General features: G+C 41.7%; 1 protein-coding gene across 6 annotated transcripts in view; it reads left to right on the forward strand.

Moving 5' to 3' along the window:
- The window catches only part of LOC125450829 (xanthine dehydrogenase-like), a 217,017-nt gene extending 201,951 nt beyond the window's left edge, over nucleotides 1–15,066 (forward strand). For all 6 annotated transcript variants that reach the window (XM_048527126.2, XM_048527123.2, XM_048527122.2 and 3 more), the window contains 5 exons: nucleotides 4,856–4,989; nucleotides 7,725–7,862; nucleotides 9,104–9,251; nucleotides 9,554–9,734; nucleotides 14,372–15,066. In XM_048527126.2, coding sequence (XP_048383083.1) covers nucleotides 4,856–4,989; nucleotides 7,725–7,862; nucleotides 9,104–9,251; nucleotides 9,554–9,734; nucleotides 14,372–14,439 — 669 coding nt within the window. In that variant the 3' untranslated portion in view covers nucleotides 14,440–15,066. The remainder of the gene's footprint in view (nucleotides 1–4,855; nucleotides 4,990–7,724; nucleotides 7,863–9,103; nucleotides 9,252–9,553; nucleotides 9,735–14,371) is intronic.
- The last annotated feature ends 11,954 nt before the right edge of the window (nucleotides 15,067–27,020 follow it).

Raw genomic sequence — 27,020 nt, forward strand, 5'->3', positions numbered from 1 at the left:
AGCATTTTAGGGTGTTGACTGAGGGATTTTTTTTATTCTTTAATGGGGTGTGGGAGTCACTTTCAACACTGACAGTTTTCTGCCCATTCCTATTTGCCCTGGAACTGAGTGGCCATTTCATAAGGCAGTTAAGAATGAGGGGTGATCCCAAAGACACTTAGAAATTTCATACAGGGTATGACAGGGTGAATGTAGATAAGATGCTTCCCCGGTTGGAGGTTCTAGTACAGGAGATATAATTTCAGGATTATAGCAGAGGCCATTTAGACCAAGGTACGGATAATCTTTCTTCATGCCACCACCTGAAAGTGTCCCTCTAAATCACTTCTCATTCTGACCTGGAAATGTATCACCATTCCTTTAGTATTGCTGTTTCTAAGTCCTGTGACTCCCTATTAGCATTGAGGTGAGATTATCCATTATCTGACATGCTGGAGGGAGCTCTGTTAGAATAATTTACTGCGGTTCCTATGTTTACCTGTTAAGTACACAGAGTTAACAGCCCAGAAACGGTCTTGATCCAGTGTAAAGACAACTTAATTTTGTAATCCCATACTTAACAAATAGCAGCTCACATTTGCTTACATTAGAATTTACAGCACAAAAACGAGTCATTCTTCTCTCATTAGCATCTCCTTCTGTTCCTTTTCCTTAAAATACTTAGTTAGTTTTGCCTTAAATATATTACCACATTGAGTCCAATGTTGGAGAGTTTGAACCACATTCTCTGAGTGAAGAAATTTGTTCTGAATTTAACTCTGCATTTACATTGTTTTGGATCTGGAGTCACACATAGTCTGGCCCAGGTAAGGATGGCAGGATTCCTCCCTGAAAGCACGTTAGTGAACTGAATGGGTTTTTACAATAATCGATCCAGTTCTCATGGTTACTGTTACTAAGACTTGCTTTGTATTCAGGTTTTGTAAATGGTGTCCAAATTCCATCAATTGTCGTGATGAGATCTGACCCCACATCCCACTGCGTTAATCTGCCCTTCTGAATTGCTAGTCTAGTAACATTAATGGGTTCCTGAGCCCGTCTGCTCCAGGCTAGTTACATCCTTCTCTCTTTCTCCTTCTTCATTTTTTCCTTCACTTTTCCTCATTTTCTGATGTCATGAGGAAGCTGGAGCAGTGGGTGAAGCAGGGACTCCTGGCTGCGAGAATGCCTGAGGTGTGGAACCTTGGTGGGTTGTCATTGATGTACTTGGAGTGGGGACTCCTTGAAGCCCAGGACACCTTGCACAGATCTTGGAGAAGCCCTGGAGCTGTGTTTGAAGACCTTGTACAGAAGATGCTGATCTGAGGTGTGGATTTACCCTTTCCTGATGTTAATTTGAATTGAAGTTAAAGGGGCTTTCAGTTGTCCAGCAGTAATATACCATAAAATAGGATAAGCAGACATTTATCCTGAAGAATCCTCACAAGACAACAAACCAGGAATTAAAGTCCACTGATTATCCTTCACTTCTTGTAAATTCTATAGAGGGCAAAATGATTATATGGAGCACAGACTTCTGAAGCTGAACTATCACAAGCAACTTGTTTTAAAAAAATTCTGACCATTAACATGGTGTAGGTTTCTCAGGATTACAGTCATGTTGCAACACAAAAGGGACGTTCTCATCAGTTCAATGATTAATAATTAACTATAATTCCTGCAAAAATTTAAATAGTTCATCCTGTACAGAATTATGGAATCAGGATCAGCAGCTTACGTGGAGATCCCAAAGTCACTGTCAGTTTCGAAGAAATAATAGTGGTGAACACTGATAGTACTGAAGATGAACTTCCTTTATGCAATTTCTTTTTATTCTTTTTATAACTCAAAATGGTGCTGGATTGTGGCAACAAGATGCTTTTCACTGTATCCTTCTAGATATAAGTAACTCATAGCACTCATAACTATATACCGTCATTGAGCTATGAGCATTGTCAGGTAATAATAGACTGCTAATAAATTACTTGTGCTTCTTTCACATTCTGCTGTGACATGTCTGATACCCACATAAGATGGCACCTCCAACATTGCAGCAAGCTGTCAACACTTCTCTGGAGATCAAGCTTTGACTTTGGGATCACGTTCTGGAGTGAGACTTGAACCCGGAACCTTCCGACACAAAGACAAGAATGTCACTAATGAAGTCACAGCTGACATACAAACACTGTGCAATATAGCTCAATGTGATGGATCTGCAGTTTGCTCCATTTCATTGTTGGTGATGCTTCACAGCACCATTTAGACAGTGGACTCACCCAAACATGTGGAATTGTGGCTAATCAGTGATAAACCCAAGGCCTTGATCAAAGCCAAAAACTTTATCCTGTTCTAAAAGTGTCCTTTAAATGTACCGATAAGTCACTCATAAGGAAGGAAGTTTGGAAAAAAACTCTTACCCAGTCGCTAAAATGTGATTCGAACTCTCTAACATTGGAGTTGTTGAGGTTTTTAAAGCAAAGCTAGGTAGGTACTTTAAGGAGAAAAGAGGGATGTGCTAATGAGAAAAGGATAATTTGTTTTAGTGCTGTAAATTCTATGTAAGTATATGTGACTTGCAATTCAGCAGGGTATGGGATTGTAATGTTAAGCTGTCTTTTTACTGGATCAGGGCCATTTTTGAGCTGTTACTTGTGTGTACTTAACATATGAACATACGAAGTGCTGTAAGCCATTCCAATAATCAAGCCTGCTCCACTATTCTAGATCATGGATGATCACCACCTCAATGCTGTTTTCCTGTACTAATTCCGTATCCCTTAATGTCATTAATCTGCAGGAATCTATCAATTTCCGTCCTGAACCTCCTCAACCTGAACCTTATTGACCTTCCACTGCCCTCTGGGGTGGAGCATTTCAAAGGTTCATGACCCTGTGAGTTTTTGTTTTATTCATTTAGGGCATGCGGTCTGCACTGACTGGACCAGCATTTATTGTCTATCCCTGATTTCCCTCCAGAGTGTGGTGATGTGCTTCAGTCTTGAACAGTTGTGATACTTTTGTTAGAGGAACTCACACAGTGGTATTAGAAAGGGAGTTACAGGATTTTGACTCAGCAATACTGAAGGAATGATGATGTATTTCCAGGTTAGAGTGATCAGTGCCTCAGAGGGGAACTTGCAGGTGGCACCATGAAGCAGTTTCTCTGTATCACAGTCTTAAATGGCCTCTGCTGTAATCCTAAAATTATTTTCTCTAGTTCAAGAACCTCCAGCCAGGGGGAACATCCAGTCTATATCCATCTTGTTAAATTTCTAAGTCTCTTTGAGATAACCCCTCTTTCTTCGAAACTCTTGGGAAAATAGACCCAGTTTCATCAATTAGCAAGGTTAGATCACATGGAATACGGGGAGAACTAACTATTGGATACAGAACTGGCTCAAAAGCAGAATACAGAGGGTGGTGGTGGAGCGTTGCTTTTCAGACTGGAGACCTGTGACCCACGGTGTGCCACAGGGATTGTGCTGGGTCCACTGCTTTTTGTCATTTATATAAATGATTTGGATGTGGACATAGGAGGTATGGTTAGTAAGTTTTATAGCTGACACTAAAATTTGAGGTGTAGCGGACAGCGAAGAATGTTACCTCAGATGGGCCAATGGGCTGACGAGTGGCGGATAGAGTTTAATTTAGGTAAATGTGAGGAGCTGCATTTTGGAAAGGCAGAGAGATGTTGGGGTGCAGATTGAAAATGGAGTCGCAGGTAGACAGGGTAGTGAAGAAGGTGTTTGGTAAGATTGCCTTTATTGATTAGTGCATTGAGTAAAGGAGTCGGGAGGTCACATTGCAGCTGCACAGGACATTGGTTAGGCCACTTTTGGAATACTGCATGCAATTCTGTTCTTCAGCTATAGGAAGGATGTTGTGAAACTTGGAAGGGTTCACAAAAGATTGACATGGATGTTGCCAGGGTTGGAGGGTTTGAGCTATAGGGAGAGGTTGAATAGAGCGGGGCTATTTTCTCTGGAGCGTAGGAAGCTGAGAGGTGAACTTACGGAGTTGCATAAAATCATGAGGGGCATGGATAGTATAAGTAGGGTCTTTTCCCTAGGGTGGGCGCGTCCAAAACTAGAAGCCGTAGGTTTAAGGTGAGAGGGAAAAGATTTAACAATGACCTAAGGGACAACTTTTTCACACAGGAGGTGATGCATGTATGGAATGAGCTGCCAGAGAAAGTGGTGGAACATGGTACAATTACAACATTTAAAAGACAACTGAAAGGGTATATGAATGGTAAGGGTTTAGAGGGATATGGGGCAAATGCTGGCAAATGAGACTAGGTTAATTTAGGATGTCTAGTTGGCATGGACAAGTTGAACCGAAGGTCTGTTTCAATGCTGTACATCTCTATGACTCAATGGATCTAATTGCTCCTCATGAAACACTCCTACCATCCCAGAGATTAATCTGGTAAACCTGCATATGCTCCCTCAATGGTAAATAGCTTATCTTGTCGATAACGAGGCTAAAATTGTTCAGAATACTCCAGGTGAGGGCTTACCAAATCTGTATGCAACTACAACAGGACATTATTACTTCAGATTGAATCCTGTTGAAATGGTGGCCAGTTTAGAATATGCAATTCAAATCAAATCCCCTTGAAATGAATGTCAACATACTGTTTGCCTTCCTAATTCAGGAATAATATATGAACTGAAAAGTGCTATCTACTTCTGTAAACAGTTATTTAGAATTGTTATTTAGTTCGGAACTTATATCATTGGGATAGGCAGCGCTATTTGGATCTTCAAGAATGGTTTAGGAAGGGATTGAATTGCTGGACCCTGTCATTTCATACATTGATGGCAGTCTCATACTTTTCTCTATCCTGTAACCTGGTGATTTGGTTTCCTCACAGGGTGTAAAAAATTGTTGTGACATATTGAAGAAGAGAATGGACCCTGTGAAGGATAAACTTCCGCTAGGTACCCCTTGGAAAGAGCTGGTGGCAGCCTGTTTCAAAGCCAAAGTGAATTTGACTGCACATGATTGGTGAGTAACTGAATTAATCAGGTAATCCTTTATGGAATCTGAATGATGAAGTTAGTCTACTGTTTGAGTTTGTGTTTGACTCTTTCAAAAGATAAAACTTGTACATAAGTTATAAAGTTTTGATTTTCCAGTCAGCAACAAAGTAACAACATTCTCTGCTGACCTGAGGTGTGGATCTACCCTTTCCTGATGTTAATTTGGACTAAGTTAGACCATAAGACCATGAAACAGAGGAACACAAATAAGGCCATTCGGCCCATCAAGTCTGCTCCACCATTCGATCATGGCTGATAAGTTCCTCAACCCCATTCTCCCACTTTCTCCCCGTAACCCTTGATCCCCTTGATAATCAAGAACCTATCTATCTCAGCCATAAATGTACTCAATGACCTGGCCTCCACAGCCTTCTGTGGCAGTGAATTCCATAGATTCACCGCTCTCTGACTGAAAAAGTTTCTTCATATCTCCATTCTAAAAGGTCTTCCCTTTACTCTAAGGCTGTGCCCTCGGGTCCTAGTCTCTCCTACCAATGGAAACCTCTTCCCAACATCTATTCCGTACAGGCCATTCAGTATTCTGTAAGTTTCAATTAGATTCCCCTCTCATCCTTCTAAACTTCAATGAGTATAGTCCCACAATCCTAAAACATTCCTCATATGTTAAGCTTCTTATTTGTGGGACCATTCTGGTGAACCTCCTCTGAACCCGCACCAGGGCCTGTACATCTTTCCAGAGATAAGGGACCCAAAACTGCATGCAGTCGTCCAAATGTGGCCTAAACAGGGCCTTTTAAAGCCTCAGTAGCACATCTGTTTTTATATTCAAATAAATGCCAACACTGCATTTTCCTTCCTGACTACTGTCTCAACCTGCAAGTTTACCTTGAGAGAATCCTGGAATAGAACTCCCAAGTCGTCTTGTATTTCAGACTTTTGGATTTTCTGTCCATTTAGAAAATAGTCCATGCTTTTATTCTTCTCATCACCTTACACTTTCCCATGTTGTACTCCATCTGCCATTTCTTTGCCCACCCTCCTAACCTGTTCAAATCCTTCTGCAGCCTCCCCACTTCCTCAATACTACCTGTCCCTCCACCTATCTTTGTATCATCTGCAAACTTAGCCAGAATGCCCGCAGCTCCTTCATCTAGATCATTAATGTATAACGTGAAAAGTTTTGATCCCAACACTGACTCTTGTGGAACACCATAAGACAGTTAGACACAGGAGCAGAAATTAGGCCACTTGGCCCATCGAGTCTGCTCCGCCATTCAATCATGGCTGATAGGTTCCTTACCACTTGTCACTGGCTGAAAGTTAAGAGTCTTCAGTTGTCCAGTAATAAGTATACCATAAAACAGAGTGAGCAGCCAGTTATACTGAAGAATTCTCACAGACAGCTAACCAGGAATTAAAGTCCACTGATTATCCTTCATTTCTTTTAAATTTTCTAGAGATTAAAATAAATTGGAGCACAGTCAATAGAAGCTGAAATATCACAAACAACTTGCTTAAAAAAATTCTGACCATTAACAAAGTGTAGGTTTCTCAGGATTACACCATGTTGCAAAACTGAACAGACGTTCTCATCAGTTCAATGATTACCATTTAACTATAAATCCCTGTGAGGATTTCAATAGTGTATCTTGTAGAGAAGTTTAGAGTCAGTATCAGCAGCTTACGTGGAAATCCCAAAATTGCTGTCAGTTTCAAAGTAATAGTGGTGAACACTAATTGTCCATTATTATTATTGCAAAATTTTGGTCCATTATATGGTTAAAATCGTTTAATACATTGAACTAAGTTCATCCATGGTGCATGTTTATTTTGCTCCTTTAATTCTTTAAGAAGGAACATTGTTTTTGTAAAATTTACAATTTTTTTTGACATATTGGAAACAGCCATTCCTGTATAATTAATGTATCCTTGTCATTTTTTACTCAGCTACACACAGCTATTTATTGCTCACAAGCTGCTGCGCCTAAATAATCTTAGAATTCATGATGCATTTCTTTTAGTGGTTGCTTATACTGGTTGAAAAGCAGTTCCTCTTGATTGGATAGGTGTGGATTGGAAATTTTTTGGGTTGTTGGAAGGAACTATTTATATAAATAAGTGATTGGTGAAATAGATTAACTGAGAATATCAGCTAGAAATACTAACCTTTTAGGAAGTCATTGGTGGCACTGCATAGATATACATTTTCTCCAGGCACTAGTCACATCGAATTGGCACTCAGCCTGTCATCAATGATGTCTTGTTGCTGCTAGATGCAATAGAACAGCCAACTTTGGCTCTGTCTCTAGCTTGAGAAACAGTTTGGCTTCTCCTCCTCACTTTCACACAGCAGCACATCTGAAATGGGAATTTATTACGTGCATAATTATTGAACTGATCTGGCCTCTCGCTTGTCCATTGGTTCAGGATCTGAATGTTCCAATTGGTAAGATGCCGCCCTTTGTAAAATGATTCTGTTCAGTTGTAAATCAGTGTATTATTGGAGACCTGCACTTTATCACTAGCATTGAGTTTATGCACACATCATTGCGACCCTGCTGCCATAACTGAGTAACCAATGTATTTTTGCTCATCTTAAATCAAAAAGCAAAAATATTTGTTAGTTTTTTTAGCCTTTTCACGTTCAATTAACCAGAATGTCTACTTTACAGTGTGTTTTTATAAAATGTTATGGTTAATGATTTTTATCTCTAAAAAGACATTGTGTCATCTGTGTAGGGTGTGGCCTGATCCACAGCCCAAAGGTGCCCCTCAATATAACTCATACGGAGTGACCGTGGCAGAGGCTGAACTTGATGTCCTGACCGGTGAGAACCAGATTAATCAAGTGGACATGCTCTTCGACTGCGGTGAAAGGTAGTAAACAAAAATGTCAGGTAACACCGATATACTGTTAGAAAGTAAATGCTGGTGGTTTGTCACTGTTACATTCTGTTCCTTAGATGAAACGTTCAGTCACATTGAACACTTAGGCTCTTCTCTGAGGGTTACCTCTGTTTTCAGCCAAAAAAAGAACCAGCTTAATGACTGAATCATTTAACCGTATTTTGTGAATTAAGACAATAAAGCATTGAATCGTTTTAAAATAAATCTGCCAACACTGACCACCAAAGAGTTGAATAGATATACCATTGAAAGCTGCCAGTGGAAGCTTTGTAAATGTGATGCCACAGAGTCACAGATTTGTTACGGTGTAGCAGGAAGCCATTTGGCCCGTGGCACCTACACTGACCCCATTCTCTTGTCCAGTTCTATTAGTGATTGTCAGTTTCCTCCCTTTTCTTCATATCCTTACACACCATTACAATCCAAATAAGCTCCAATACCTTCTTGAATGTTTTAATTGAACCTGCCTGCACTATATTTCCAGACAGTACATTCCAGACCCTAACAACTGGCTGTGTCAAATGCTAATTTTTACTCACACCACCCTTCCTTCATTGGCACAACACTCTATTTGTATTATAGAAATGATTGTCTAGTAAACTTCACTGAATTTTCTAGCATCCACTGTGTAATCTTGGCTGGATCTACAGTACTGCCAGTAATATACAACGAACTGCCCAGGTGCAAAAATATATGTTTGAAAGTTGCGATTCTAACCTTGGCTTCTGAACACAAGACCTTCCAATAGCAGGGAAAGCCTAAAAAGAAACTGTTAATAGACAAGCTGCAAAAATTATTGATCATTCAATCTTCAGCTTAAGGAAAGGGAGTAGGGGTGTGGATGGGAGCTGACGCTGCCACAGACAATGTTACCCTTGCTGTTGCTGCACTGCTTTCTTCAAATACCCTGGAGTCCTCAGACTTCATGTTTCTTAAATCAGAAGCATCATCTCATCAACCTTTGTACTGCATTAATGACATTACTATTGCCATCAATAGTGGTGTTTTAAGGAAGAGACTTTTCTAAAGTACCATACATCCTGTATCTAAATCACTATTTTTGAACAAACCATCTTCCTTTTCATGCCATGATGAAAGAAAAGCAACTAACATTGTGTGCTTCAAGTTCTCCAAACAGCAGAGAGATAATTAACCAAATTAATTGTCTATTTTAGTAGACCATTTGTCTTTGTTCTCTTTATTACCTACAGCATAAACCCTGCCATTGATATTGGACAAATTGAAGGTGCTTTCGTCATGGGCATGGGGTATTGGCTGATGGAGAAGGTGATCTATGATCCTGACACTGGGGAGGTACTGAATGCAGGGACATGGGATTACAAACCACCATTCAGCAAGGTAGGTTGTGAAGTGAAGGAAGGAGTATGTTTCTTAAAATCTATTACATTGAAGCCACAGCAACTTTCTTTTGGTTGCTGAATTCTGTTCAACTCTCTTGACAGTTTGTCGAGGTAAGAATCAGCTGTTGTTAATTACTTTTCGCGCATCTCGTTTTATTCTGGAAGCGGAAAAGATCAGATGAGATATAGTTGGTACATTTGAGGACAAAATGAGACCCACCAAAAACATTCAAAAATTGTAGAATGGAAATGTAAGTGCAGCTGTTAGTAAGATCATCTTGTTTTTGTTTTATCTATTAGAGCATACCCATTAATTTCAACATCGAGCTATTAAAGAATGCACCCAATGTAATGGGTGTTCTTCGTTCCAAAGCCTCTGGTGAACCTCCCCAGTGTATGTCCTGTGTCACTTTATTTGCTGTGAAGCATGCTATTGAGGCAGCACGTCAAGATATTGGGAAGGATTCCTACTTTCCATTAAGTGAGTATGATTAGTCAGTGTGTTTACATGGTGTAAAATTTCTGATCAGTATTATTTTAATCTTAGTATTGGCCCATTTATTTTAAACAGGCCAATATTAGCATTAAAGTAAGATCTTCTGGGAAATTAAGGTATATGTGACTGATAATAGATGTGTTTATCTAAATCTCTCCAAGCTGCCAGCAAGTTACTAAGTCAAACGATGCTATGCGCTGCATCTGGTGTTTATGGATACCCTGTAAAATATAATTGGATTAGTATCCACTTGACTGAGACACCTCTTTAAAAAGTCTATTACTGTTGACTCGATTATTGAAAATTTCAGCATCTATCTACTGTGGTCTTGTAAATTAAAATTACTTTAATCTTTAGTTTCTTAATTCAGATGAAGGACCTAAAAGATGGACATGTGTGTTTCTGTATTTTTTGCCAAATCTCAATGCAGAGCAATAAATGTTAGAATTTGGTTGGATAATGGCATTCTATTGACGTCTTATGCTCAGACAACAAAGGCTAAGAAGACTTTGGTTTAATGAGAAGCTAGTGTTTAATTAGCCTCTTTGTATTTCTGTCAAAGTATGTGTGTCTTTTGCTGGTTTAAGTTGAAGAAAGAAACACTCACATTTGTATAGTGTCTTTCACGGCAGCAGTTGTAGTTCATAGCCAAGGCATTGCTTTTGAACTATGCTCGCTGTTGTAATGGAAGAGATACAGCAGGTAAGTTGAACGTAGCAAGCTCCCATAAACAGCAATGCAGCACTGACCAGATAAGAGATAATAAGAACGGTCCCGACCCGAAACGTCAACTTTCCTACTCCTCTGATGCTGCCTGGCCTGCTGTGTTATCACTGACTAGAAAATCTGTACGTTATGTTATCAACTGAGAAAGAAATATTGCTTTAAAGGACTTCTTGATGTCCTAATGAGTACTAACTTGATAAAGTTTGATTAATACAGCTGGATTACAAGGTCCAGTGACATTACAATGACACCACCATCTCCTCCATTGGGGTGTGAGAATGAGAGGCCAGGCAGGGTGATAGAGAAGAGGGTGCAATCTTGGGATTGCATTAGGTGGCTGTCAGAGTCTTCAGTTTGATGAGAAGCTAAGATTTAATTAACATGTTCATATTTCTGTCAAAGTGCTTGTGACTTTTGTTGGCTTGAATTGAAGAAAGAAAAACTTACACACCCCTCCCCCCACCACCACTGCCACCAAAGGAATAACCCCTTCCCTTCCTGCCCTTTCACAAATTTGGTGAAAAAATAGTTTGATATCTCTTGTAACCCTTCCACCACCCAGTGTAATTTGTTGTTATCTTCGCTGTATTGTGTGTAGGCGTCTCTGGTTAGGTCATTATTTATTGCCATCCCAGACTGCCCTGGAGAACACAGTGGTGCGTTGCTTTCTTGAACCATTGTAGTCCTTGGGGTATAGGAACACCCAAAGAGCTGTTAGGAAGGGAGTTTTTATTTCGTGACCTTTGTATTGAAATTGCAGTCAACCTAATTTTTTAGGTGTCAGGATAAGGAGAGAGTGGAAATTGTATTTTTGTTGATGATTTCAAGGTGGATTTAGATCGGTTATGGGCAAATGGATGGATATATTACTATAATATAGAACATGTCTCACGTTGAATGTAAAAATGTCAAATGCATATGTACAATTAAGGGGGCAGAGTTAGGCTAGAGTGATTTTGCTACAGACGCAATTAATAGTACTGTAGTTTTGTTTCCTTACTATTCTAGATTCCAGTGTGATTGATGTTCAGTCCTGAATATTTCAAATAGTTAAAAATAAAATAATGAAAACCTGTTTCAAGGCAAAAAAAAAACAGGTTTACCTTTTTTAAAAGCCTGATCCTCCTTTGACTCTGGCCAACGAATGAAGATTTTTGCAGTTTTCCTTGAAAGGTGGTGGAGTTAGAATGTGCTCCATTTATTATTGGTGCATAAGGAAATGTAGTGCTGGAACTAAACTGACGCTTAGATTTCAACGTATACTCCTCATTGTGTTGTGTGAAGACATTGTAGAATGTTATTATTGAGAAAACAGCCTATTTTCATTAATTCCACTGTTGTTCATCATTTCTATAAATTAATTAGATGAGAATATAGGAGGCATGATTAGTAAGTTTGCTGATGGCACCAAAATTGGTGGTACAGTGGACAGTGAATAAGCTTATCTTATGATGGAATTATGATCAACTGAGCCAATTGGGTGAAGGATAGCAGATGGAATTTAATTCAGATAAATGTGAGATGTTGCATTTTGGTAAGAAAAACCAGGTCAGGACTTAACAGTTAATGATAGGGCCCTGGGGAGTGAACAGAGATAATGGGAACTGCAGATGCTGGAGAATCCGAGATAACAAAGTGTGAAGTTGGATGAACACAACAGGCCAAGCAGCATCTGAGGAACACAAAAGCTGATGTTTTGGGCCTAGACCCTTCAACTGAAAAGGGGGATGGGAGCAAGTTCTGAAATAAATAGGGAGAGAGGGGGAGGCGGACCGAAGGTGGATAGAGGAGAAGATAGGTGGAGAGGAGAGTATAGGTGGGGAGGTAGAGAGGGAACAGGTCATTCCGGGGAGGACGGACAGATCAAGGCGGCAGCATGAGGTTAGTAGGTAGGAAAGGGAGTTGTGGCTTGAGGTGGGAGGAGGGGATAGGTGAGAGGAAGAACAGGTTAGGGAGGCGGGGATGAGCTGGGCTGGTTTTGGGATGCAGTGGGGGAAGGGGAGATTTTGAAGCTTGTGAAATCCACATTGATACCATTGGACTGCAGAGTTCCCAAGCGGAATATGAGTTGCTGTTCCTGCAACCTTCGTGTGGCATCATTATGGCACTGCAGGAGGCCCAGGATGGACATGTCGTCTAAGGAATGGGAGGTGCAGTTGTTTGTTGCGAACTGAGCGGAGGTGTTCTGTAAAGCGGTCCCCAAGCCTCCGCTTGGTTTCCCCAATGTAGAGGAAGTCACAATAGGTACAGCGGATGCAGTATACCACATTGGAAGATGTGCAGGTGAATATCTGCTTGATGTGGAAAGTCATCTTGGAGCCTGAGTTGGAGGTGAGAGAGGAGGTGTGGGGGCAAGTGTAGCATTTCCTGCAGTTGCAGGGGAACGTGCCAGGTGTGGTGGCGTTGGACCATCTCCAACACATCGCTCACCTTCCTGGCCGTCTCTGTTTCCATCTCAGGCAACCACCTAGAAACCAATGTGCATTTCAAGCCCACCAATTCCCACAGCTATCTAGAATACACCTCCTCCCACCCACCTTCCTTCGCTTCCGCCACATCTGCTCCCAGGATGAGGCATTCCACTCCCGTACATCCCATATGTCCTCGTTCTTCAAGGACCGCAACTTCCCCCCCGCAGTGGTCGAGAACACCCTCACCATCTGCCAATGTGGTATACTGCATCCCTAACCTATTCTTCCTCTCACCTATCCTCTCCTCCCACCTCAAGCTGCACCTCCATTTCCTACCTACTAACCTCATTCTGCCCCTCCTTGACCTGTCCGCCCTCCCTGGTCTGACCTATCCCCTCCCTACCTCCCCACCTATACTCTCCTCTCCACCTATCTTCTCCTCTATCCATCTTCGGTCCACCTCCCCCTCTCTCCTTATTTATTTCAGCTCTCCCCAACCCCCTTTTCTGATGAAGGGTCTAGGCCTGCAACGTCAGCATTTGTGCTTCTAAGATGCTGCTTGGCCTGCTGTGTTCATCCAGCTCCACACTTTGTTATCTCAGGTCCTGAGGAGTGTTGTCAAACAGAGAAACTTAGGGGTGCAGGTACATAGTTCCTTGAAAGTGGCATCACAGATAGACAGGATGGTGAAGAAGGCTTTTGGCATGCTTGATTTTATCGATGAGAGCACTGAGCCCAGGAGTTGGGATGTGAGCTTACAGCTGTACAAGACATTGGTAAATCCGCATGGAGTACTGCATACAGTTCTGGTCTCCCTGCTTTAGGAAGGATATTATTAATCTGAAAAGGATGCAGAGAAAATTTACAAGGATATTACCAAGACTGGAAGATTTGAGTTATAATGAGAGGCTGGATAGGCCGGAACATTTTCCCTGGAGCGTGGGAGGCTGAGGGGTGACCTTACAAAAGTCTACAAAATCATGAGGGGCGTAGACAAGGTGAATAGCCAAGGTCTTTTCCTCAGAGTGTGAGAATCCAAAACTAGAGGTCATAGGTTTAAGGTGCGAGGGGAAAGATATAAAAGGAACATGAGGGGCAACTTTTTCACAGAGGGTGGTGTGTATATGGAACGAGTTGCCAGAGGAAGTAGCCAAGGCAGGTACAGTTCCAACATTTAAAATATATTTGGACAAGTACATGATTAGGAAAAGTTTAGAGGGATATGGGCCACATCCAGTCAAATTGGACTAGTTCAGCTTGGGAAACCTGGTTGGCATGGACGAGTTGAGCCGAAGAGCCTGTTTCTGTGCTGCTATAGTTCTATGCCTATCATAATTTGGTGGCAGTAAATATTAATGACTTTAGTTAATGTCGCACAATGGATTGAAAGAATCTTTAATTAAATTGAATTATTTGAAAAGAAGATTGTCAGAATAAGTTTTAATGTTCATCAAGATCATTTTTGTTCTAACATTCTCTTAACAGGTGGACCAGCAACAGTTGATGTAATCCAAACCAGCTGCCTCGTGGACTACAAACACTTTTCAATCTAAAAACCCATCATTGATTTCAGCTGCTGCATTGAACAAAGCTAATAATGTGCATCCTTCCAGAAATTATTTTGTCTTTACCTGTATTGCATAATTCTATACAATATTAACCATATCCATACAACGTAGTACTTTAAACGTTTACCCCCATTGTGTTCCTTTAACACAAATCTGCGGTATAAACATCATACTGAATGGTTTATCCTTTCTCTGAGTTTTTTAAAATCAGTCCCGGGACATGAACATTTTCTGCTGAAGTCACAGCAGATGAACAGGAGATTTTCCAGCGAATACAACATTACTCATCTGAAAAGAACAGTACTTTTAAGAATATCCGCCTCCCCCTCTCTCCCTATGTATTTCAGAATCCTCTCCCCGTCCCCCTTTTCTGATGAAGGGTCTAGGCCCGAAACATGAGCTTTTGTGCTCCTAAGATGCTGCTTGGCCTGCTGTGTTCTTCCAGCTCCATACTTTGTTATCTCGGATTCTCCAGCATCTGCAGTTCCCATTATTTCTCTCCAGTACTTTTAAGAAGGTAACCTTGAATTGGCAGTTAATGTACATTGTTTTTCATTTTGATTGATGGCACTGTTTTAATAAATAACTTGCCAGTTCAAAATATTTCAGCAAGGACCATTGTTCCCTAATCATTCTCAATCGCTTGGTAGAGGTATGATGTTGAGAGTAAGGTTTTAGCAAATTTTTGTTAGCTTGAGTGCTTTATTTCTCTTGCATTGTAGTTAAACATGGCATTTACAGCATAGGAGGTGGCGATTCAGCTCACTACTCCTATGTGAGCTGTTTGCTGAAGCCGTCCAAACCTAATCCTACTGCTCGTTTCTCTCCCGCGACCCTACATCACCATCTGCTTCAAATATTTGTCCTTTGCTGTCCTCAAGGCTGCAGTTGTCTGTCTCAGCTGTCCCTGAGGCAAATGCCCAAACAACTTCCTGGTCAAAGAAATGTCTCCTAATACTTCTGCTTGCTTTCTGAATATAGTTAATATTGCTGTAGTAAAACTGGAATCAATGAGTATCAGGGGAAAATTCTTTGCTGATTGGAATCATACCTGTCACTTATGAAGATGGTTGTCATTATTGGAGGGCGATCATCTCAACTCCAAGGCATATCTACAGGAGCTCCTCAGGGTAGTGTCCTAGACCCAACCATCTTCAGCTGCTTCATTAATGACCTTCCCTCCATCATAAGGTCAGAAGTGGGAACGTTTGCTACAACACCACTTGCAACTCTTCAGATACTGAAGCAGTCTATGTTCCAATGCAGTAAGATTGGGATAATATCCAGGCTTGGGTTGACAACTGGCAAGGAGCATTCACACCACACAAATGCCAGGCTATGACCATCACCAATAAGAGACAATCTGACCACCGCTCTTTGACATTCAATGATGTTATCATCGCTGCATCTCCCACAATCAACATCCTGGGGGTTACCATTGACCAGAAACTGAACTTTGACATGCCTTACAAACATAGTAACTACACAAACAGGTCAGAGTTAAGGAATACTACAGCAAGTAGCCCTCACTTTCTGACTCCCAAGAGCCTCACCACCTCACCTACAAGGCACAAGTCAGGAGTGTGATGAAATACAACTCATTTGCCTGGATGGGTGCAGCCCCAACAACACTCCAGAAGCTTGACACCATCCAGGACAAAGCAGCTGTGTGATTGGCACTGCGTCCAAAAGCATCCACGTCCTTCACTATCAATGCTCAGTAGCAGCAGTGTGTACTACCTACAAGATGCACTGCAGAAATTCACCAAAGATCCATAGTCAGCACCTTCTAAACTCACAACTACTTCAATCTTGAGGGAAAAAGGCAGCAGATACATGGGAATACCACCACTTGCAAGCTCCTGTCCGAGCCTCTCTCCATCCTGAGTTAGAAGTCTCCTGAAGAAGGATCATTGAATCTAATATGTTAACTCTGTTTCTCTCCAAAAATGCTGCCAGAAGTGCGGAGTTTTTTTTTCCCCAGCAATTTCTGATTTTGTTTCTGATTTCCAGCATCCACAGTTCTGCGGTTTTTTTCTTTACCAATTTTCGTGTCATCTGTGAACTTACTGATTATACCTCCTACAATTTATGTCAAGATTGTTAATGTGCATAAAAAACAGCAAGCGACCCAGCGCAGAACTCTGTGATATGCCACCGAACACAGGGTTCCAGTCACATAAAACACCTTTCAACCATCACCCTCTACTTCTGCCACTTAGCCAGTTTTGAATACAATTCAACAAATTGTCAAGGATCCCATGGATTCTTAGCTTCTTAACTGGTACACCATGTGAGATGCTGTCAAAAACCTTCCTGAAACGCATGCAGACAAAATGAATTTTACTACCCTCATCCACACATCTAGTCACTTCCTGTAAAAACGTGCAGTAAATTTGGACAGAGCCATACTGATGAACCTTGATTAATTCTTTCCTCTCCAAGTAGAGATCAATTGTGTCCCTCAGAATTTTTTTTCCAATAGCCCTCCTACCATGGATTTCGGACTCATTGGCCTATAATCTCCTACTTTCTCTTGAACACCTTCCAAAAACCCTCCTGTGCCCAGAGAGGATTTGAAAATTATTGTCAGAACACTTGCAATCTCCTCATTTGCCTCCACAGCAGCCCGGGGTACATAACATTTTGTGATTGGTGACATATCCAAGTTTAAGCCTGCTAAAACCTCGAATACTAACAACATCATTTGTTCAAGTATGTCTCATTCCTCTTCACTGATTTCTAAAACCAGCATAATTTTACTCTATCACAAATAAAGATGTGAAGTACTCATTTAAAACCTAACCTATGGCTTCTAGTTGCACCCACAGTTTGCCGCTTAGATCCCTCATGGGTCCCCTTCTTTCCCCAGTTATCCTTTTGCCTGAGCATTTTTTTTAAATGCCTTTGGATTTTCCATTATAGGGTCCACCAGTATTATATCATGCCCCAAATTCACTTACCTCATTTCTTTTTTAACTAATTCCATGCACTTCTTATACATGTCTAGAACTTGTGGTTGACTGACCCCTTGGTTTCTGCCGTAAGCTTTCTTTTATTTCTTTTATCCAATCCTGCACATTCCTTAATATCTAGGGTTTTTTGGAAGTTTTACCTCCACTCTTCACCTTTCCAGGGACATTTTGGTCCTGCACTTTCACTATTTTGCTTTTAAAAGACTGCCACGGTTTCAATGTAGGTTTGTCAAGTAGCTCCACCCAATGCACTTTGGTTCTTGTCTTGTTGTACTAAAATTGGCCTGCCCACAGTTACAAAGCTGGTCTTCGTCTTTTTCCATGGTTACCTTAAACCTTGCTGAGTTGTAGTCACTATCTTTGAAATGCTCTCATTGACACTTCTACCGCTTCCCCAGCTTCACTTCCTTATGTTAGGTGTAAACTGCCCCTCTCTGGTAGGACTTCCTGTGCACTGGCTTAAAAAAGCTCTCTTAGACACATTTTAAGAGTTCTCTGTAAGCATTTCACACTTTGTCTATCCTGGTTAACATTGGGGAAGTTGAAATCTCCTACTATTTTTTCCTAACATTTTACATTTCTTGGAGATTTGCCTGCATATCTACTCTTCTACCTGTTCCTGGCTGTTTAGAGATCTCTGTGTAATTTTCTTTGTATATTGGGACAGCCAAGTGTGGTCTAACCATTGCCTTATGCAACTACTTTCAATAAATCAAGTAGGAAGTCAATTCCATTGTTAACTGAATACACATGAATCACCAGCGCATAGAATAATTTCTTGCCATTGCAAGGCATATAATTACGTAATCATTGTCTGTTTTCTTTCACCCTAACACATAACAACTTCAACTACAAAGACCATTCACCTTATCATGTGCTTGCTCTGTAATTTAACATGATGTGTATTCTGAAGTACTGTATATTGTTCTCAACCTACCAGAAATCTGTGTTAATTTGTTTTACTACACTGAAGCTGGTCATTCTATTGAATGAGGCGTATAACTATAGTGAATTTTGACTTGATAGTGAAATTTATGGGCTTTCGTCCCAATAGCAAGTCCTACCAAGCAATATATGTTGGCAAAATGTGGAACTAGCAGAGATGAAAGTATCTTGGATGTGATATCATGGTGGTGTTAAGGTCATTTCAGAATTAAAAGATAGTTTAATTATTTTCATTTTTCTCCACTTGATCAAAAAATGGAACTATTGAAATATAATCAAGTCATACATCACATAACAAATTGGAGGAAGAAAATATTTGATGAATTTTTTTTCCTAAGAAAAAGCATTTAATACACGAGAACAATGCCATGGGGAAAAAAATTGATTGTATTTGCCCAAGAATGGTTGAATTAAGCAATAGCAGCAAGCATTTTTATAGGAAAAAACCAAACTTGATATTGTGTTTGAAGGTAATTTGTTGTTCGAATGAAGACACCCTATGGACCATAAATACATACTGCTTTCAGTGTATCTACTGCATATGCACACGCACCATCAAAACAGAGAGATTTTCACTGATGTCAATCACTGGATACTGTCATGCCATAAAATGGATTTAAATAAAACCTGATTATAATTGCACACTAATTTAATAAAATGTCTTTAATACTCCGTGCTATGATTGTGAAAGCACTTTTTAGTTTTCTAGGATTAGTAATAAAAGTAAGAATTTGCTTTTATAAAGATTTTATGATGCGATGCAGCAATCAGTCGGGAACACAACATTACAAACATTGAAAATAAGAGCATGAGTAGGTGATTCTGTTTTTTGAGCCTGTGCTGCCATTCAATATGACCGTGGCTGTTTATCCAACCCAGTACCCTGTTCCTATTTTCTCCCCATGCCCTTCGATCTTTTAGACCCACGAATTATATCTATTTCCCTTCTTAAAAACATGCAATGTTTTGGTTTCAGCTGCTTTCTATGACAGAGAATTCTACAGACATACCACACTTTGGATGAAGAAAAACCCAATAATCCTTATTTTGTGATCGCGGTTCGGCAACTTCCTTCCTGCATTTACCCTGTTTTGTCCTGTAAGAATTTTATTGGTTGAGATCCTCCCTAATTCCCATGACCTCCAGTTGATAGAGTTGTAACCAATCCAGTCTTTCTTCATTTGTCAGTCCTGCCATCCCAGGGATCCCAGCATTATAAATTGTTGTTGCACTCCCTCCAAAGCCTTAACGTCCTTCCTCATATAAGGAAGCCAAAACTGCACACAACATTCACCCAGGCCCTGTACAATTGCAACAAGTCATCCTTGCTCCTTTACTTGAATCTTCTTGCTATGAAGGCCAGCATACTGTATGATTTCTTGACTGCCTGCTGGACCCATGTGCTTACTTTCAACAACTGATGTGCAAGGACACTTGGCTGCATCTCCCCCTTTCTCAGTCTATCACCATTCAGAAAATAATCTGCCTTCCTCTTTTTGCTACCAATCTGCCGTGTATTTCTCCAGTGATTCAACTTGCCCAAGTTGCACTGACTTGAAGATGCTATATTGAGCTCTCATCTAAATTGTTAATGAATGTTGTGAACAGTTGGGCTCCAAGCACTGACCCCTGTAATATCCCCCAGTTCACTGCCTGCAAATTGGGAAAAAAAAGACTTGTTTATTCCTACAGTTTGTTTCCTGTCTGACAGCCAGCTGTCTAACCCCCAATCCCAAATACTTTAATTTTATATTTTATTCTCATTTGTGGCACCTTATTGAAACTTTTCTTAAAGTCCCTGGTAAAGCACATAAACATATCCAGAAAAAGTGCATTTCATTATGCCCTACTTCCATCTTGTGGACAATTGTTGAAGAAACAGGCAGTGAGTTACTCCCAGCTTCTGAGATCACCTTATAGCTACTGCGTTTATGTGACTGATGCAGTTAAATTTCTGATCAATGGCAAACTCTGGAATGTTGATACTCAGGGCCTGAGCAATGGCAAATGCTATTGAATGTCAGGGGCAGGTGGTTAGATTCTCTCTTGTTGGAACTGATCAGCACTGGAGTCGCACAAGAAATCCTGTCCCCTTATCAGCCCAAGCCTGAATGTAATTGTGGATGTGGACTGTGGAGTTGCAGATAGAACTGATGATTCTGCAATCGGTGAACATCTGCTCTTCTGGCCTTATATCGGAGAGAAGGTCACTGATAACTCAGCTGAAGTTGGTTGCACCCAACATGACCCTGAGGAAAACAAAGTGTGGAGCTGGACGAACACAGCAGGCCAAGCAGCATCTCAGGAGCACAAAAGCTGACGTTTCGGGCCTAGACCCTTCATCAGAGAGGGGGATGGGGGATGGGGAGAGGGAACTGGAATAAATAGGGAGAGAGGGGGAGGTGGACCGAAGATGGAGAGAAAACAAGATAGGTAGAGAGGAGAGTATAGTTGAGGAGGTAGGGAGGGGATAGGTCAGTCCAGGGAAGATGGACAGGTCAAGTAGGCGGGATGAGGTGGTAGGTAGGAAATGGAGGTGCGGCTTGAGGTGGGAGGAAGGGATGGGTGAGAGGAAGAACAGGGAGGGAAGCAGAGACAGGCTGGGCTGGTTTTGTGATGCAGTGGGGGGGAGAGGAAGAACTGGGCTGGTTTTGGGATGCAGTGGGGGAAGGGGAGATTTGCTCCCCAGAGGAGCTCGAACAGTTCATCCACTTTACCAACACCTTCCACCCTGACCTCAAGTTCACCTGGGCCATCTCCAACACATCCCTCACCTTCCTCTCAGTCTCCATCTCAGGTAACCAGCTAGAAACTGATGTCCATTTCAAGCCCACTGACTCCCACAGCTACCTAGAATACATCTCCTCCCACCTACCCTGCTGCAAAAATTCCATTCCCTATTCCCAATTCCTTCGCCTTCGCCGCATCTGCTCCCAGGATGAGGTATTCCTGTCCCATACATCCCAGATGTCGACGTTCTTCAAGGACCGCAACTTTCCCCCTGCAGTGGTCGAGAATGCCCTTGACCACGTCTCCCGCATTTCCTGCCACACATCCCTCACACCCCGCCCCTGCCACAACCGCCCCCAGAGGATCCCCCTCATTCTCACATACCACCCCACCAACCTCCACATACAACCTATCATCCTCTGACACTTCCGCCATCTACAATCCGACCCCACCACCCAAGCAATTTTGCATCCCTACCCTTGTCTGCCTACTGGAGAGACCACTCTCTCCGTGACTCCCTTGTCTGCTCCACACTCCCCTCCAACCCCACCACACCCGGCACCTTCCCCTGCAACCTCAGGAAGTGCTACACTTGCCCCCACACCTCCTCCCTCACTCCCATCCCAGGCCCCAAGATGACCTTCCAAATCAAGCAGATGTTCACCTGCACATCTGCCAATGTGGTATATTGTATCCATTTTACGCGGTGTGGCTACCTCTACATTGGGGAAACCAAGCGGAGGCTTGGGGACCGCTTTGCAGAACACCTCTGCTCGGTTCGCAACAAACAACTGCACCTCCCAGTCACGAACCATTTCAACTCCCGCTCCCATTCCTCAGATGACATGTCCATCATGGGCCTCCTGCAGTGCCACAATGATGCCACCCGAAGTTTGCAAGAACAGCAACTCATATTCTGCTTGGGAACCCTGCAGCTCAATGGTATCAATGTGGACTTCACAAGCTTCAAAATCTCCCCTTCCCCCATTGCATCCCAAAACCAGCCCAGTTCGTCCCCTCCCCCCACTGCATCCCAAAACCAGCCCAGCCTGTCTCTCCTTCCCTAACCTGTTCTTCCTCTCACCCATCCCTTCCTCCCACCTCAAGCCGCACCTCCATTTCCTACCTACCACCTCATCCCACCTCCTTGACCTGTCCATCTTCCCTGGACTGACATATCCCCTCCCTCCCTCATCACCTATACTCTCCTCTCTACCTATCTTCTTTTCTCTCCATCTTCGGTCCACCTCTCCCTCTCTCTCTATTTATTCGAGTTCCTCTCCCCATCTCTGATGAAGGATCTAGGCCCGAAACGTCAGCTTTTGTGCTCCTGAGATGCTGCTTGGCCTGCTGTGTTCATCCAGCTCCACACTTTGTTATCTTGGATTCTCCAGCATCTGCAGTTCCTATTATCAATGACCCTGAGGAGCTCCTGCACGTGTACCCTGGGACTGAGGTGATTGACCTTTAACAACAAAAATTATCTTCAGCTTTGCTGGAAAGACTCCAAGCAGTAGAAAAAAATACTGCATTTCCATTGAGATCAAGGTGAGGATATTATAAAAGTTTATTGAGACCATCTCTTTAGGGCAACAGGGAGGAATGAAAGAGGTCAAACAACTTCTTTTGAATTCTGCTGACAGAATAGCCAAATGTCATCATTGTTGAGAAAGGAAGGTGATGGTATAGTTGTATTGTCTTTGGATTACTCATGACTGAACAATGACTCTGGATCCAATGAAATATAATGTGAGCTCACATGTGAGCAAGGAAACCTCCTGCTGATTACCACTCTCTGTCTTCCATCAGCTGATGAATCACTGTTGTTGAGCAATTCTTCGAGAAAGCACCGAGGCTGACAAGGATGCAGAAATACTCTGGGTGGAAAACTTCAACGTCCTCACCAAGAGTGACTCAGCAACACCACTATTCACTGAGCTGGTCAAATCCTAAACACCATTGTTATTAGCTTGGGTCTGCAGCAGGTTGTGAAGGAACCAACAAGAGGGAAAAACATACTTGACCTCATCCTTACCAATCAACCTACCACACATGCTTCTATCTGTGACAGCATCGGTAAGAGTGCTCACAGCTCAGCCCTTGTGGAGAATCTTCTGCACGTTGTGAATGACCTTCATGTGTGGCACTATAACCATACTTCAAACAGATCTCACACTCAAGACTGGACATCCATGACATTCTGTGGGCCATCAGTAGCAGTGGACTTGCACTTCATTGTAATCTGCAACTCATGGCCCGGCATATCCCTCAATTAACCATTATCATCAAGCTAGGTGACCAACCTGAGTTCATTGGAGAGTACAGGAGGGCATGCCAGGAGCAGCACCAGGCATACCTGAAAATAAGGCTTCAACCTGGTGAAGCTACATAACTCGTCTCCTTGTATGCCAAACAGCTTAAGGATGAAGTGACAGAACTAGTGATTCCACACGCGACAGATCAGATTAAAGCATTGTAGTGCTGCCACATTCAGCCAAATGATGATGGGCAATTAAATAACTCATTGGAGGATTTGACTCTGTAAACATCCATGTTCTGACAAATGAGAGATTCCAGCATGTCAGTGCAAGAGGCAGTTCTGCAGCATTTGTAACAGTCTTCAATGGGAAATTCCAAGTAGTATTTCACTTCAGCCCCCAACAGCAGTCCCCAGCATCACAGATGCCAATCTTCAGTCAGGCAGTTCACTTCAAGTGATGTCATGAAATATGTGGAGGCGGTGGATACTGTAATGGCCGTGAGCCCAAATAACATTCTGGCAATAGGACTAAAGACTTTGGTGAGGGCGGCATGGTAGCCAGTGGTTAGCAACACTGCCTCACAGCACCAGGGACCCAGGTTCAATTCCAGCCTCGGGCGACTGTCTGTGTGGAGTTTGCACATTCTCCCCGTGTAACATAGGTTTCCTCCAGTTTCCTCCCACAGTCCAAAGATGTGCAGACTCGGTGGATTGGTCATGCTAAATTGCCTGTATTTTTCAACAATGTGTAGGTGGGTTATAAGGGGATGGGTCTGGCCGGGATGCTTATAGGGTTGGTGTGGGCTTGTTGGGCTAAAGGACCTGTTTCCGCACTGTAGGAGTTCTGTTCTATTCTATGATTAGAACTTGCTGTTCACCACTACCCTCTACCCCCACACTGTTCCAGTATAGCTACAGCACTAGCATTTACCCAAAAATGTGGAAAATTGGCCAGTTTTTCCTTATATACAAAATCTAATTTCAACCAGCTTTCTGTGAACTGCCAATGAATGCTTTCCAATCTCTGGGCTTTTTAAAAAAAATCTTGATTCTTCAGAACCAAATGCAAGCCAATCCCCCTCCCTAATGTTTATCCCCTTTGATGTTAACATTTTCATAATCCAAGCAAATTTTCATGATCTCTCAAGAAGCTGCTATCTCACATATGCTGGTTTAAAAAGCTGGTTTAAAAATAATGGCTCCAGAAACACAGACGAGTAAATCATGAAACCCCATTATATACGTAAACTAAAATCCTCATGCCACTATTTCAAAATCCAAACTTTGAACCAACTTATAGGTAACATATATTTAAATCACACTCTCTGGTTCCCACTGGCCACATTTGTCGTGTGCTAGTCAATGTTACGAAAACAGATTAACCGGCCACTTCTTCCTGTTCATGAGACTTTGTTAGCTTTAAATGGGCTACAGTCTTTCTTATGTTACAACAGTAACTATATTTGAAAAATACTTCAGTGGCTGCAAAACACACCCTGAAGATGTGAAAGGAGCTTTGTAAATACATCTTCTTTCTTTCACGTTCTTTCAGGGCTGTGATAACAGTTTGATATTTTCTCCCAATCTGTAATCTCTGAGTCCTATCAAAAGGCTGGTCAAGATGATGTTGGTCCACTAGAGATTAAAAGTGGTATGTTTTCAATGACTATGGGGAAATGGCAGACATGTTGAAGGATCACTTTGTCTCAGTATTTGCACTAGGGAAAGAGGAAAGCCTGCTGTAAGTGCCGAGGAAATTAATATTGGATTGGTAGCAGGAACTGAATAAAATTAACATAAGTAAAACACCAATAATGAGGAAATTAATTAAAAAGTGAAAAATGCCCAGGACCTGACAGTTTCCATCTGAGGATGTTAAAGGAAGTGGGGGAGCACATTGTTGACACGTTAACTATAATGTTTAGGAGTTCCCTAGTTACTGGGGTTTTCCCTCTGGAGTGGAAAATCACATGTCACTCCACTTTTTAAGTAGGGTGAAAGTTAGCCTAAACACCTGTTGGGGGAAAATTGTTGGAGCCTATAAATCAAGGCTGGGTTAAGCAGGGTGAGCCAGCATGGGTTCGTGAAAGGTAGGTCATGTGTTAGGCCCTCAATTATTCACATTATTTATTAACAAACCAAACAATGGTATAGAAAGTGATATAATCAAATTTGCTGGTGGCATAAAATTGGGTGGCATTTTAGACAGTATAGATGATTGCATAAAATTACAAAGGGACATTGTTAGACTAGGTCAATGGGTAAAACTGTGGCAGATCGAGTTCAATGTAAACAAGTATGAGATTATCCACTTTTAACCAAAAAAGGACAGATTGGAGTACTTTCTAGATGATATGAAGTTAAATACAGTGGATACCCAAAGAGCTTTGAAGGGAGTGTTAGGTGTGTAGATCTTTAAAATGTGACAAACAGGTGCAGAAAATAATCAAGAAAGCTGATGCCTAGAGGATTGGAGTACAAGGATGCAAAATTTATACAAAAGCCCGATTAAGCCTTATCTTAGGAGCACAAAAGCTTATGTTTCGGGCCTAGACCCTTCATCTGATGGAGGGTCTGGGTCCGAAATGTCAGCTTTTGTGCTCCTAAGATGCTGTTTGGCCTGCTGTGTTCATCCAACCCCACATTTTGTTATCATTAGTTTAAAAAAGCTCCGGAATAAATATTTTACATGGTTCCAGCTGTGCAATCCTGACTGGCTTTTAAAAGAAGTCGAATAAGGTGTTCATAAACCACCTTTGAGGTAATCATTTATAAACGTGTAAACACAATTTTTAAAAAAATGCATTTCATACAAATCCACAGAACACTCTAGTTACATTTCATTGCAATTTTCTTCTTTAGGTTCCAAAAGGGACATTAAAGTTAAAACACACGCAATATCATTGGACGCTTTATTTGCATTCTTCATCCTTACAATATTTTCTTAACAACTGAAGTCAGACTCAAAAAGAAGCAAGCAAGGTAAATAAATTATGTTGGTTGTCTTGAATTCCAATTTTCTTCAAATGCGTCTAGGTTTTTTTTACGAGATCCTGTCCCTCTTCTATTCTGGGGCGTTCTCTGTCCTGAATGATTTCCATAAGCACATGTCCCACCTCAAAGACACCATAGGCGTTTGAGAACAAGTCTTATCCTATCTGTCTATAAACCCAGGGACTGGTCCCATGCACCCTCATAGAATTTCTCTGTGTACTTGCAATTCTTATCTCTCTTCTCCAGCTCCTGCCTGAGTTTTACTGATTTAGCCTCATATCACCTATTCTGGTAAACGTATCGGAGTTCTATGAAGGAGTAATGTGCACTGTGGATAAGGAAGAACCCAATGCCTGAAGTTCCAGATATAATAGGCACTGCAGATGCTGGAGAATCCGAGATAACAAGGTGTAGAGCTGGATGAACACAGCAGGCCAAGCAGCATCTTCGGAGCAGGAAAGCTGACATTTCGAGCCTAGACCCTTCATCAGAAATGATGCTCCTAAGATGCTGCTTGGCCTGAAGTTCCAGGACGTGTTTTCTATGATAAGGTGTCATAGAAAAAGCTATTGCACAAAGTAGAAGCATGGGAAGATGGAAATACGTTATCACAGGTTGAAGATTAGCTGGCTCAAAGAAATAGAGATTATGTCTACATAAGT

Source organism: Stegostoma tigrinum, chromosome 3 (assembly GCF_030684315.1).
Source record: "Stegostoma tigrinum isolate sSteTig4 chromosome 3, sSteTig4.hap1, whole genome shotgun sequence".
NCBI classification, from domain to species: Eukaryota; Metazoa; Chordata; class Chondrichthyes; order Orectolobiformes; family Stegostomatidae; genus Stegostoma; species Stegostoma tigrinum.